This window comes from Lepidochelys kempii, chromosome 23 (genome assembly GCF_965140285.1).
Source record: "Lepidochelys kempii isolate rLepKem1 chromosome 23, rLepKem1.hap1, whole genome shotgun sequence".
NCBI lineage: Eukaryota > Metazoa > Chordata > Testudines > Cheloniidae > Lepidochelys > Lepidochelys kempii.
In genome coordinates, this window is record NC_136402.1 from 4531996 (window position 1) to 4545804 (window position 13809).

General features: G+C 53.5%; 1 protein-coding gene across 4 annotated transcripts in view; it reads left to right on the forward strand.

Annotated features, from left to right (window-relative positions):
* LOC140902350 (sphingolipid delta(4)-desaturase/C4-monooxygenase DES2) overlaps positions 1–13809 on the forward strand; it is a 28960-nt gene that overhangs the window by 11013 nt on the left and 4138 nt on the right. The window contains exons 1-2 of one of the 4 annotated variants that reach the window (XM_073322352.2): positions 3272–4359; positions 6417–7182. The exons of the other annotated variants lie outside the window; for them this stretch is intronic. Coding sequence (XP_073178453.2) covers positions 6894–7182 — 289 coding nt within the window. The 5' untranslated portion in view covers positions 3272–4359; positions 6417–6893. Of the gene's footprint in view, positions 1–3271; positions 4360–6416; positions 7183–13809 lie in introns of those variants that run through there. 4 annotated transcript variants of the gene reach the window in all.

Below are 13809 nucleotides of genomic sequence, written 5' to 3' on the forward strand. Positions count from 1 at the left end.
GAAATGGTGCACCTAAGTTATCGTTCTTATTGGAACAAGAAGGTTAGCCTGGCCTCTGATTGATACATGGCTAGATTTACCTCGCTGCACCTTCTCTGTGAGTGACTGCAGTGTGATCTAGAAGAATGAGTCCCCTAGACGGGGGAGGGGAGGAAGCAAATGAATACAGAACAAATCTGGTCTATTTCTTGTTTTGATCCACTACATCTATCTTTTACATCTTTGGCTGGCAGCAGACGGTGCAGAAGGACTGCATGCCATCCACATCTCATGGCTGCTCGGCAGAAGATGGTACAGTACGACTGCTAGCCATCCTCATCTCTTGCCTGCCCGGCAGAAGATGGTACAGTACGACTGCTAGCAATCCGTATCGCCTGCCTGCTCACCATAAGATGGTTCAATAGGACTGACTGCAGGACTAAAGAGAATGACCTGGTCAAGTCACTCTAAATTAAGTCAGTCCCTGCACCCATGTCTGTCCAGGCGCTCCCAGCCGACGTGGCCAGGAGCACCTCGGACATGACGATGACGGCTACCAGTCGTACTGTACCATCTGCTGCCACAAGGCAAGGGGTTGCTGCTACTGTGTAGCAAAGCCGTACCGCGTCTGCCAGCACCCAGGAGACATACGGTGACGGTTACCTGAGCGGGCTCCATGCTTGCCGTGGTATGGCGTCTGCACAGGTAACTCAGGAAAAAAAGGCGCGAAACGATTGTCTGCCCTTGCTTTCATGGAGGGAGGGAGGGAACGGGGGCCTGGCGATATGTACCCAGAACCACCCGCAACAATGTTTTAGTCCCATCAGGCATTGGGATCTCAACCCAGAATTCCAATGGGCAGCGGAGACTGCGGGAACTGTGGGATAGCTATCCACAGTGCAACGCTCCGGAAGTCGACTCTAGCCTCGGTACTGTGGAAGCGCTCCGCCGAGTTAATGCACTTAATGCACTTAGAGCATTTTCTGTGGGGACACACACACTCGAATATATAAAACTGATTTCTAAAAAACCGACTTCTATAAATTCGACCTTATTCCGTAGTGTAGACATACCCTTAGATAAGCACCTTGAGAAGGGTAAGAACCAGTTTGTTTGGCTAGAGGCAAGAGACCATGATGATTAGGAGTTTACTAAACAGTGCTTTCAGGTAACACCAGAGAGGAAGGATGGCTCAGTGCTTAGAGCGCTAACCTGTCCTCTGGGAGACCAGGATTCGATTCCTTGCTCCGTCATTGTCTTCTGGTGTGACACTGGGCAAGTCACTTAGTCTCTCTGTGCCTCGGTTTCCCCATCTGTGAAATGGAGATAACAGTAGTGCCTTACCTCAGGGACATTGTGACAATAAATACATTAAAGATTACGAGGGGCTCAGATGCTGTAGAGAGGGGAGCCAGCCAAGTCCTTTGGACAGATAGCTTTCCGTTCCATCAGAGATGGATTTTCTCATGAGTCTAACAAAACAGATATCAGATCTTCAGCGAGGAGATGCAAAAGCCATAACGAAAAGACGCTGGCCCTCGCTGCCATAGTCCGGAGGCTAGAATGTGTGAATCTGAGCTGCAAGCTCACCTGTGATGCTGAGACATCACCTTGTCCCGACAGTGTCCCTCAAGGAGCCCTCAGCTAAAGACACAAAACCGCCCAGAGAGGTGACCCATCTGAGGTTCTAAATCAGCACAGAGCCGGCAATATGGCTTCAGTCCTCACTCCAGGGCCCTACACACTGGCACCTTGCTCTGTGCTCTGCTCAGTGACACTTTCTCCACTCGCGATTCCCTTTCTTTCCCAAGCCGTGTCTTCGCTTGCTCGTCCCACTTCCTCGCCGGGGTTGGAGCCAATCCGTATAAATCACAGATTCTTGTCAAGGCTTTTAAATAGGCCAAGCAAGGCTTACAGGTGTAACCAGGCAGGCCAACGCCCACAGCAATGCAGGACACTTCCCTGTTTGGAAAGATGTAGTCTTTCTCCTGGCTCTGGGCCAGATGCTCAGACACAAGGGCTTGCCGTTAGGTTCTGACATCTATATTTAGGCACCTAAAGAAATGGCCCAGGTGTGGGATGGGAGAGTTTTTTCCAAATGGAAGCATTGCTTCCTGGTTAGCCAAACCTCTTCAGGGTGGCTTCCTGCTCAGAATAGGGTCAGCAGCAGTGCAAGCTTCCCATCATGCCCCCCCCCCGGGAGACTGCCCCTGTCCTGCGGGGGAGTGGCTCTCGAGGGTACGTTTATTCACCATGCAGTGCAATGCTAGGGGGCGCTGTGTTGCAGGGATGGAGGTGCTCTCCCCTTGCAGTACGTGCTGACCCCAGTACCCCAGTGCAGTACTAGGGGGCACTGCACTGCAGGAAGCGCGGGTGGGGACGCTCTCGCCTTGGTGTCACTGCTGACCCCAGTGCTTCAAGGTGGTAATCCTTTCCCTCTCGCCCCATAACACCCCCCCACACACACACACATTTTGCCCCTTGGCAGCTGCGGGCAGGAGCACTTGCACAGGGGGCCCCTAGGAACTAGGGGAAGAAGCAGAGGGGCTGGTTAGAGGAAGCAGAGCCCAAAACAAGAGGGTTGGCACTGGGGAGGGGAGTCCCAGAAGCAGGAGTCCTGGCTCGGCACAGTGGCACAGGAGAGAAGATAAGCTGGGAGCGCTCAGGGCGGATGGCCCGGGACCGTCCTGTTTTCTAGCAGGCACAAGCAGCCGAGGGCGTTTTCCTCATGAATGTACGGCAGCCTCTGCCCTTCAGGAACCGGAGTGAGACCAGGGATGTACACTGTAAAGCAGAACTCTCTTTATTCGTTACATTACAGGATGGCTCCAAAGATGCAGACTGGGGTGTGCACCCTCTATCTGCATCTGGTGATTACACACGATTAAACGCTGCCCTACACGGGGACATGCAGGGAAATAAATCTGAATGAACCAGAGGTGTGAATAGAAGTGGATTTGTTCAACCACTTCAGTCCCTGTGTGGATGCTGTTATTCATTGTTCAAATGGCCTGAATTTGCTTTAGTTTAATTCACCATTCAGCTAAACGGAATTAAGGCCACTTTAATTCTGCACAACAATCTCCACACTGGGATTGAACGGGGTTTAAGTAATCCACTTCTAGTTCACCCCTTTCGTTGATCTGGATTAGCTTTCCTAGGTGTCCCAGTTGTAGACCAACCTAATTTCAAAGACACAGTGGCACCATGGGCGACACCTCCCTTTCTTCTTTCTCAAAATCACGCCCAGTAAATCCCATGTCAAACAAACAAGGTCCCCCACCCAGGGCTGACTAGTGTATCAGAGCATTGCTGATGGCTCAGTGTTAAATCTTCCCGTGGGTGAGTCAGAGGTTGTTAATGCTTACCAGTTAGAGCTCATTCCTTATCATTGGCTCAGTCTGTTTCGCTTGTCATCTGTCGCACAAAATTGCCCTCCAAGTCTCGGTATCATTCTGGCACGTGCCCCTGACTTCCATTATCAGTTTACTTTCTGTGACACAACCCAGCACCTGAGAAGAAGCTGGTGTTGATTCCGCTTGGCTGCCAAGTTTGGATGGCTGGGCCCAGGCCCACGCTGTCCTGAGTCCTCTTTTGGGCAAGAGCCCCTTCGCGCTGGGCAGTAGCTGGCCGAGAGATGATTTGTGGCTTTATGGTTTGTGAGGTTCAGCAAACAGGGCTCCCTCGCCAACCTTTCCGACTGTCCTTTATCGAGGACACTGACCACAGTTTTGTCTCCGAGCGTGCCTGGGATGGGCCGTGTTCCCCACGCTCGCACTGAAGGGGTTCACGTAGTTTACACTGAGAGGAGAACCTTAATGGGGGAAGCTCACCTGTGTAGGGACAGGAGGGGTTTCTGTGAAACCAGGGAGCTCGTAGCAGGAAAAGAGCTACTGCTGCTCCCCTGGCAAAAGGGGTTTTGGACTGAAGAGGAAGGATGGAAAAGGCAAGCCTGGGAAGTTGTCCTGGGGAGAGACAGGAAGGTTTAGGGTAGCACAGACCTTGGTGCAGGAGCTTGGGGCCCTGGCCTGGAACCCAGAGTAGAGGGTGGGCCTGGATTCCCCTATTCCTGAATGAGTGGCACAGATGGGCAGTGATCTCGAAGACTGGCGAGGACCATTGGTCTCAAGTTACTGAGGGGGAGACTCAACCAGGAAAGTGGACGTAAGGATGGCCGGGGACACTGTGGAGGACTTTGATGGCACCCCGGATGGGGAGGACTCTTGTGACTTAGTCGGCGAGCTAAGCCACCAAGACGGGGTGCGGCAGGAGCAAGAGAGGGGGCCACAGAGCGAGACGACGAGCCAAGAAACGGCAAGAAGAGGGCGTGGGGCTGAAAGAGCTAATCCCCAGAGCGGCCAGGAGGAGGCGCCCCTAGCTGTGAGTAGCAAAACCTGTGATGATGCCATTTCTCATTATTTCCAGACTCTCCATTTCTTGCTCTTTGCCTCAGCTTGGGGACGCTTCTCTGTGTGAGATCAGAACGGGTATCGTTCAAACACAGCGGTTTTCTTGGGGTTACATTCCTCCCTAAGCAGTAACACCGCAGCCAAAGTGGGAGCATTTTCAGATGGTACCTGTCAGACCATGTTACATACACCTCCAGAACCGCCTCCTCCCCCTATGAGCACTAAAATGGCTACTTTTATGTCCTCTTCTCTTTTTTTTTTAATCTGCTCCTATATAGACTTGGAAACCTTGTCCTCATCTTCTCCGATCCTCAGCAAGATTATCTGGGAAGGCTAAAGGCGGGGGTGGCTTGCAACCCTCCATGTCCTAGTTTTTTAATGCTTTTAACTCGTTTACACTCGCTGAGGTTCAGTACTCAGGTTCCAGTTGACCGGTGGATTACAGTTTCTTGTCTGGGTTTAGCAGTTTGCACCGTTTACTAATCTGCTGGGCCCCTGACAAAAACAGCCACTCCTTGGTTCATGCAGAGCGTGCTTTCCACCATGAGGTTAGGTAGATGGATGATGGGTGAGTGGCTATGGGGATAGATAGATAGATAGATAGATAGATAGATAGATAGATAGATGGCCGGATGGCTAGAAAGCCGAGAGTGTCTTCCTTGTGAGTATGCTGCAATCTCTTCGCTTCAAGAACCAGAGCGAGACTAGTTTAAACCAGGACTCTCTTTTAGGGCCATGATGGCTCCTACAGACTGGGAACAATGAGCAGGCAGGCTTGGAGTGGTGTCTGCATCATGGGATGTCCTCTGGTAATTATGCATGATTAATTTTAAAGAGGCAGGACCACAATATACGACAGAAATGGACTCTCAGGAAGGTGAGCTGGAATGGATTTCCTGAGTGGAAAATTGCTGTGAGCCCCTTGTACTTCGGGATTTTGGGGAGAATGGTTTTACCATAAGGTTTCTGTGGACTATTGTACATGTCCAGGAATAAATTCTGCTCCAAGTGTGGCTGCCTTCTCACATGCTTATAATACCAGAACCTGGAGACTCTCAGTGAGAGTGAAAGCAATGCTCCCTTTCCCCCATTAACACACTGTTCGCCTGTGGAACTCAATGCCATATGATGTTCTTGAGGCAAAAAGTTTTGGAATATGTGGCTAATAAAACACAGAATGCATCCGATGAAGTGAGCTGTAGCTCACGAAAGCTCATGCTCAAATAAATTGGTTAGTCTCTAAGGTGCCACAAGTCCTCCTTTTCTTTTTGAAAACACAGAGAGGAGACCTGTTTGCCTCCAACCTCAGCCCTCTTGCATCAGAGTGGAAACCAACCTCTTTCCCCTGCTGAGACAAGGTGGGAGAAGTCATAGCTTTTATTGGACCAACTTCTGTTGGTGAGAGAGGACCAGCTTTTGAGTTTACACAGAGCTCTTCTTCTTTCCCCGTCAAACAGATTATTACACCATTGCCCACGCTGTGTATGTGGGTGGGTGGGTGGAGAGGGCAGGGGAGGAGGTTGTTCCTGGAATTTTGCTCTCCAGCAAGTGAGACTAGCAGCTGTCAGAGACAGGATACAGGTATTGCTGGCCTGTGATCTCATCTAGCAGAGCACTTTTTAAAATAAGTGCCACAGAGCCAAAGATACAGGAAAGTTGCGTCACTTCTCCTGGGCTTGTCTACAGAGGGAAGTTATTCTGGCTTGGGGTAGGGTGTGAATTCAATGAAATACACATTGGGCCAGAAGGAGATACCCACTGTATAGCCCAATGGTTAGGGCACCTACTTGGGAAGGGGGCGATCTAGGTACAAGCCGCTGCTCTGAATCAAGCCAAGCGGGGATTTGAACCCCGCAGGCCCCCTCCCCCGCCCCCATCTCCAGCGGGCGAGGTGAGCGCTGTAAGCATCAGGCGATGGCGGCTGGCTGGTTTGGAGAAGGAATTCCATGGTGGAGCTGAGAAAGTTCAGCCCAAGCTGCCCCTCTTGTGGGAAAAGCTTCGGGTTTGACAGCTTGGTGTTTTCTGCAGGAAACCCTGTTCCGTCCAATACCTCCCGACCGGCTGTCCTTGCCCCAGCAAAAGCCTGTTTCCCAGGAGCTGTTCCAGTCAAGTTTCCTGTGTGGCCGAGCCGCGGTGGTCTGTGTCCTTGTCCTCCAGGGCATCGGTGCGGCACCTGGAGGTACTTCAGTGCAGGGTCACTGGAAGCTGCACCTTAGTGAGGGCTCCACCAGCCTGTTTCCCAAGATGAAACCACCAAGAGCCTGACTTTGATGGGCCCAAAGGCTCTAGAAAGGACGTCCAGGCCGGTCGCATCAGGCTGTCGGTGACCACGCAAGGGAACATCTGCACAGCCCGCCGCAGCGCGTCTCGGGGCCTAGGTTTGCAGACTTGGGCTCCCGCTCAAAAGAGCTGTGCGTACGTGCCCCCTTTGCGGCCAGAGCCATTAATCTGGCCCCGGGCCCAATACCAGGAACTTACAGACCAACTCCACCCCAGGGAGTTCTGATGCCCAGCCAAACAGGTCTGGCAGGTGCTTTGGGGAAGGGCAGGCAGGAAGACATTTCAGCTGAGCCAGGTGTCTGCGTTGCAGTGCTTCTGGGAAAGTCAGTGAGAGGATACAGCACACCTGTGCAGGTGACGCTGCCCCGGCCGGGAGTTCTGGTTCTTTCGGCACAGTGGGAACTGGGCCGGCTCCGGTGGAGAGGACGCAGCATGGGGAACCGGGTCACCAGGGATGACTTTGAGTGGGTCTATACAGATCAGCCTCATACAGAGAGAAGGAAGGAGATCTTGGGTGAGTCTGGGTTGGGTTGGTACCACCATGGCTCCTGTCTGGAAGGGGGATGGCACTGTGGGAGGCGGATCAGAATCAGAGGCGAGCAGGAAGGGGAAGAGGGTCAGAACCAGAACTAGGGTCAGGGAGGAGGTGGGAGCCAGAACCAGAGGCAGGGAGGTCAGGACCAGAGGTGACAGGGACAAGAGGAGAGATGGGTCAGAACCTGGTGGGAACAGGGAGAACCAGAGAGAGGTGAGTCAGAACCTGCAGGGATAAGGGGGTACCAGGGAGGGAAGAGGTAGGTCAGAACCAGGGTCGGGGGAAGATGGGTCAGAACTGAGTGGGAACCGGAGCCACCAGAGAGAGAGGAGGTGAGTCAGAACCAGCTGGTGTTGAATGTAGAGAGTTGTAAGCAGCTCTCTCGATATTAGGCCAGGTCCACACTAAAAAATTGTCGACCCAGCTACATCGTCCGGAGTTGTGAAAAATCCATACCCCTCAGTGGCATAGTGAAGCCAGCGTTGGCTTGATGGAAGACTTCTTCCATCTAGCTACCGTGTCTCGGGGAGGTGGATTAACTACAGCGATGGGAGAACCCCTTCTGTCAGTGTAGCTAGTGTCTGCATTGAAGCTCTTCCACGGTAACCTTTCCAGTGTAGTCAAGCCCTTCTACTGGGGTTAGTAGATATTTGTAGATTGGTAATTGTTATGTAATTAACTCATCACTGTTTCTTTATCTGTGGGGCAAATCGATTATGCATAGGGTGACCATGTTTCCCAAAGGGAAAAGGGGACACCGTGTAAGGCTAGCCCGTGGTCCTCCCCACGGCACATGGGTCTGACCCAAGGTGCTCAGCTCACCTGAGCCCTGCTCCCTCCCGTCCCCACAGGTCTGGGCTGAGCCGGTTGCCTGAGACCTGCCTGCCCCCCTGTGACTGGCGTCGCTGCTCGGCCGAGCCCTGCCCGCCCCCCTGCCCGAGCCCTCTCTTCCCCCCTGGTGTGATGCTGGCATCACCGCTCGCCCCCACCATGTTTCTCTGCACCTTGCTTTTTTGACAAAAGTGGACATTTGTCCCATCCCAAGCTTCATCAGTTGGCAAGAGCAAATGGGACAAATGCCCACTTTTGTCAAAAAAGTCGGGATGGCCGGGACAGGGCTTAAAAAAGGGACTGTCCCAGCCAAAATGGGATGTGTGGACACCCTAATTATAGAGGGATTAGTTTTTGCTGCAGCATGCTTTTGGGCAGAGAAGGGGGGTGTTCAGAGACTCTAAGAAGCATGGAGGTTGCTAAAGGAAGTGTTTCTCTGCTCCCCTCTCCTGGCTGTTCTCACAACACGCGGCTGCCTAAATCCACTGGGACTGTTGTGGAACTTCTCCTGCTCCAAACCCCAGATCCCCACTAATTGAGCTTCTGGAGAATCCCCACCAGCACTTAGCAGTATAGGCCCTATGACACACAGTAGCAGTTCTCATCCCATCCAGCAGAGGGCAACAGCCACATACACTAGCCTGAGCCTCATTCTCAGTCAACTCCGCTCCTGCCCCTGGGGCAACAATGGAGAGGAATGGAAAAGATTCAGGTGACTTTAAACCCTTTTTGTGCTCCCCATATTCTGGGCCTTGCCTGTCCCCGGTGTCATTTAGTGCAACCACATATAACTAATCCATGCTGCTGCTGGAATCCAAGCTCCACACCCTGTGGTCCCGGTGTGGGCACATAGTATACTCTGGCCTCACCCTGGATCCACCCCCTATGGACCCTGTGGGGCAGAGAATAGCTACAGCACAATGCATGCCAGCCACACCACACACCCTCAATCCACACCAATGCAATGAGCCGTGTCCTTAGGCCAGCTCCATACTGCCTGGGGCGGCCCCCTGCATGGAGGGGATGCTTAAGGGGTCGCGAAGCCGGCTCAACCCCCACGCCTCTACCCCAGCACAAAACGCAGCTCCACGGTGACAGTCAGCGCCTTAGAGACCACAGTGATACAAAGCCCTGCGCCGAGGAGACAGAGCTCCGCCCCAAATATACCTGTTTGCAAATCCAGGGGCAATATCCCACACGAGGTCAGGGTAGAACAGCACCAATGTTCAGGGGCTAGGTGGATGTAGGAGACAAGATCAAAAGACCTGATGGGGAGGGCCCTGGCCACATTCGTGGCCGTGAAAAACACGTCACGGACCGTGAAAACTGGAGTCCCCCATGAAATCTGGCTTTGGTAGGAGGGAGGGGGGGTGTCACGATATTGCCACCCTCACTTCTGCACTGCTGCTGGTGATTGCACTGCCTTCTGAGCTGGGCAGCCGGAGAGTGGCTGCTGCTGGCCTTGAAACCCCCTGCTTCCCCCCCCCAATTTCCTTTTGCGTCAGGATCCCCACGTTTACAACCCCCTGACATTTCAGATTTTTTAAAACCCTATGACTGTGAAATTTACCAAAATGGACCTTGAATTCGGTAGGGCCCTACTGATGGGGCTTGATTGTTCTTGGGGGGGCTTCGCAAGTTGACGTGCTCAGTCATCAGTCACATCGGTTGGGTCAACCTTACCAAATGGCTCAGGGCCAGATCATAGAATCACAGAATATCAGGGTTGAAAGGGACGTCAGGAAGTCATCTAGTCCAACCCCCTGCTCAAAGCAGGACCTAATCCCCAGCTAAATCAAAGATGTTCCCAAAGGCGAATTGTGGGGCGACAATTCACAGCCTGTTTTCCTATAAAGTGTTAGGGACGTCTTACGGGGGTCGAGGGCAGCAAAAGCAGCTGGCAGATTTAAAGGGATTGCGTGTCTGTTGCTAGGAAACCATCAGCTGTAGAGTCGATCCTGGGCCCAGCTGATCAAGGAAATCTGAGCACTCTAGAAACAACCGCAAGTTTCTCCCTCTTGATGTTCGTCCCCCCAGGACCGAAGATTTGACACTGAGGCTTACAAACGGCACAGCCGCGTTTGCTGAGGCCAGTCAGACGGAAGGAATTTGAAACGTAAATTCCTTCCCTTTTTACCGTGGGAGGGTTGTTGGTTTGTGCCGTGGCCTTTGGCTCCATTTGGAGTCGTGTGGAAGGGACCATTAGATGACGCACAGAGAGGTCAGGTTGAGTTCTGCAGCTCTGCAGACGTCAGGTGTGAAACTTTGCAGAGTCATCGTGCCCTAGCTTGTGTCACCATTTCACTCCAGCGCAAAGTGCGGGGGTACAAAGCTTCACGCCGGGGGGGAGGGGGAATTCTGGCGTTTTCCACGGACATGGCCAGCCTTTACTCCAGTGCAGAGAGGGGGCAAAATACTCTGGTGCTGTCTTACAACTCACTTTGCAGTGTGACCTCACGCGGCGAAGGGGGATCGGGGCCCTGGTCTGAGAATCAGACATGGCGTTAAACAACCGACTGCTGTCAGCTGTAAAAGACACTTAGCACAGTGCTGCTGGCAGCTGCCACTTTGAGGCGTGCCCGGGTGATGCACTGAGAAAAGCCCTCTCCTGGCTCATCTGGGTGGGGAGTGTTCTTTTTGTGTGTGTGTGTGTGTACGCACAATCGCTGGGGAAACTGAAACAGGAGGCCCTCAATCTTCTTTTTAATAACAAGATCCAGGGATTAATTATTATTATTATTATCATCAGTCAATCTCAGATTGCTTTAGAAGGGGAGGCCAGTATCATAAGCCTTATTTCAGAGATGGGGAAACTGAGGCACGGGGACCAAGTGACTTGACCAAGCTCACCCAGCAGCAGAGGCCGAAGCAGACCCCAGCTTCCTTGAATCCCACTTCTGTGCACTATCCACTAGGCCACAGTGCCTCCCTGAGATGCTACCCTCCTTGAACTCGCTCGCTGCCAGGCATTTTGTCCAGCCCTCAGATCGCTTTTGCGGCTTGGTTTCAACAGGGTGAGGGATGAGGATTTCAATCCAGCCCAGCCCAGCCTCCTGCCTGAGCCCCCATCACCAGCTGGACTGAGGGCCTGAGGCAAAGCTCAGTGGAGTCAGGGCAAGGTTGTCTACTGATGGCACTGGGTGTTGAAGCAGGACCCATTGTGGCTTTTCTGGCTCTCTGCACAGGGCATGATGTTTGCATTCACCAGGTGCCTTTGTGCCTTATGTAACATGCAGGTGGGGTGGGTGCTCCTGGCACAAAGGCGGCTGCCTCTTGGCGCTTTGTCTCCCCAGGGCTAGGCGGCGGCTGCCTCCTGGCAACGGGGCTCTGCACATGCACGGACAGGCTCTGCTGGTTGCCCTGGAGGCTCTGGACGTGATGCACTACAGACACCAGGCAGGCCTGGGCCAGATCCCTCCGGGGAGCAGTCCCATTGGGTTGGTGGCACTTTTCCAAAGAGTTCAGCATGGAGAGCAAGGGAGAATTCCCTGCCCTCCAACCCCGTGCAGACCAGTGGAGACTTTCCCCTCCCTACCCCACTGATATGGATGGAAACTTCCCCCTCCGCCCACATTGAGAAAAATGGAAAATTCCCCCCTTCCTTCCACGGAGAACAACAGGGAAGCTCCTCCATTGAAATCCCCATCCCTCACCCTGTTGAGTGCAATAGAGGCTGTTGGGGGTCTGAGGTAGGGTGACCACACGTCCCGTTTTGGCCTGCACAGCCCCCCTTTTTAGGCCCTGTCCCGGACGTCCTTTTTTGGCCAAACTGGGCATTTGTCCCATTTGCTCTTGCCAGTTGCAAGTTGCTCTGATCTGTTGGCAAGAGCAAATAGAATAAATGCCCAGGCTTGCCAAACAAAAGTGGTTTGCACCCCGATAGGGGGGCGCGGAGGAACATTTGGGGAGGCCAGTGGCAACATGAGGCGCTGGGCGGGGTAGGGCTCGGGCAGTCAGCCCCAGTCCCGAGTGGCATGGGGCGTGGGTGAGCAGCAGGCAGCTTGGCTCAGCCTCATGTGTATCCTGATTGTACTTTGGTAAATATGGGCACCCTAGTGTGAGGCCTTTTAAAATAGGGGTGTGTGTGGTGTGTGTGTGTGTGTGTAACAATGGGTTCCAGGTGTATTTGTGCCACGCCGAGTCTCCGTCAAACGCCACCTTGTAGATCTAGCAGCTGTCCCGAGCAATACCACCGAAATGCACCTGGTCCTGGGGTGGAACACGGCACTTCCTGCCCAGCAGGTTAGGACTGGAAAGGAAGAAGACGACGAATTATGTTGACGCCCCAGGGGATTTTTAATGGAGGATGCCGACAGTTAGCCCCGAGATCTGGGTTGGAACTCCTCCGCTTTCTGGCAGTGTCAGAGCAATTCTGCGACTAGTAAGTGGGGCTTGTGCAGGGAAAGAGCACCCCCTATTAGTTGGCAGGCAGTAGTGGGGCTCCCCAGCCTGGAGACGCGGTCACCGCTCCAACACGCACCCAGCTTAGCGCATTCCACCGAGGTTGGGCCACGTTCACCTGCCCCCAGGGCAGCAGCGGGCCCACATTCTGCAAATTCCCCTGTTTCTTCCTTTGGCTTTGGTTTCGCTACGTCAGGCCCGACTTGCTAATCCCCTTGCCCAGTGCGGCAGCTGCATTCCTGCCCCAGATCATGCCTGATCAGGCTCGCGTTCCCGCCACTGATCGGCTCGACAAGGAACACTGATGGGTCTGGAACCAGAAAAACAGGGTGGAGGCCACCTGACCGTTGGCTCTAACTTGGTATCACCCCTCAGCTGGGCCGAGGCTGCTGCTGGTTGCACTGTGTCACAGGGTGGCTGGCCCTTTACGGGGAGATGTCCCTCGGCCCCACCTGTGACACCTTCCCAGGTGGGGGAAATGAGTGTAGTCATGTGACGGAGAGGTCATGTGACAAACTTGGGCCAGATAGAGGGGTCTAAGGGAGAGCACCGTAGGAGCTGCAAATATTTTAGCGAGGTAGGGCCAGGAGCACCAGGCGGGACAGCGACTGGCCTGAGAGGTGCAGAGAGCAAAGGGATTGTCTGGGAAGGAGGGCCGAGGACTCCTGGCTCAAGGAGAATGAGCTATTTGGGCGATTGAAAGGCCCAGCTGGGTGAAGGCAGCATGGCCAGCATGTTTAAGGATGAAGGCCCTGATCCTCAGAAGGGAGGTAGGCCCCCAAATTGGATTCCCTCCCCACCTCCAGCAGGGACATGTTTTAAAATGCTAGGGACTGGACGGAGTTTTTGAGGAGCCCTTTAAGAGAGGGAAACTGAGGCAGGGTGCTGCAGAGGCACCGCAGGCCATGAAGAGGCGCTCTGGAGGAAAACCTGTTTACGTTCCCCCCCACACACACTTTTTGAGGTGATCAAAGGTTGGGGCCCTGAGGGTTGCTCCAGGTGAGAGGGAAATTGACAAGGGAGTCTGGTACCCGGCAAGGAACATTTAAAATCCCTGTTTCCCTGAACACAGGAGGAACAAAAACAAAAAAACCCCAAACAGGAGGCAACTTCCTTATAGCACCAAGCTCAGGTCGCTGGTTCAGGCTGCAGATGTCTGGCTTTCCTCGTCTCTCTCTGGTCCTCCAGCTTGGGCTGCAGCTCCCCCATATGAGCTCTCTACCCCGGCTTTGCCTTCGGTGCAGCTGCTTAGCTGTCTCTCACAGCTAATGTAAATAAGGCGTGGGGTGACCACAGTTTAGATGAGGTCTAACCCAACCCAACGGATAATATTTGTAGCCTGCTGTCTCCTCCTCCACCCCTTCTCTGCTGTGT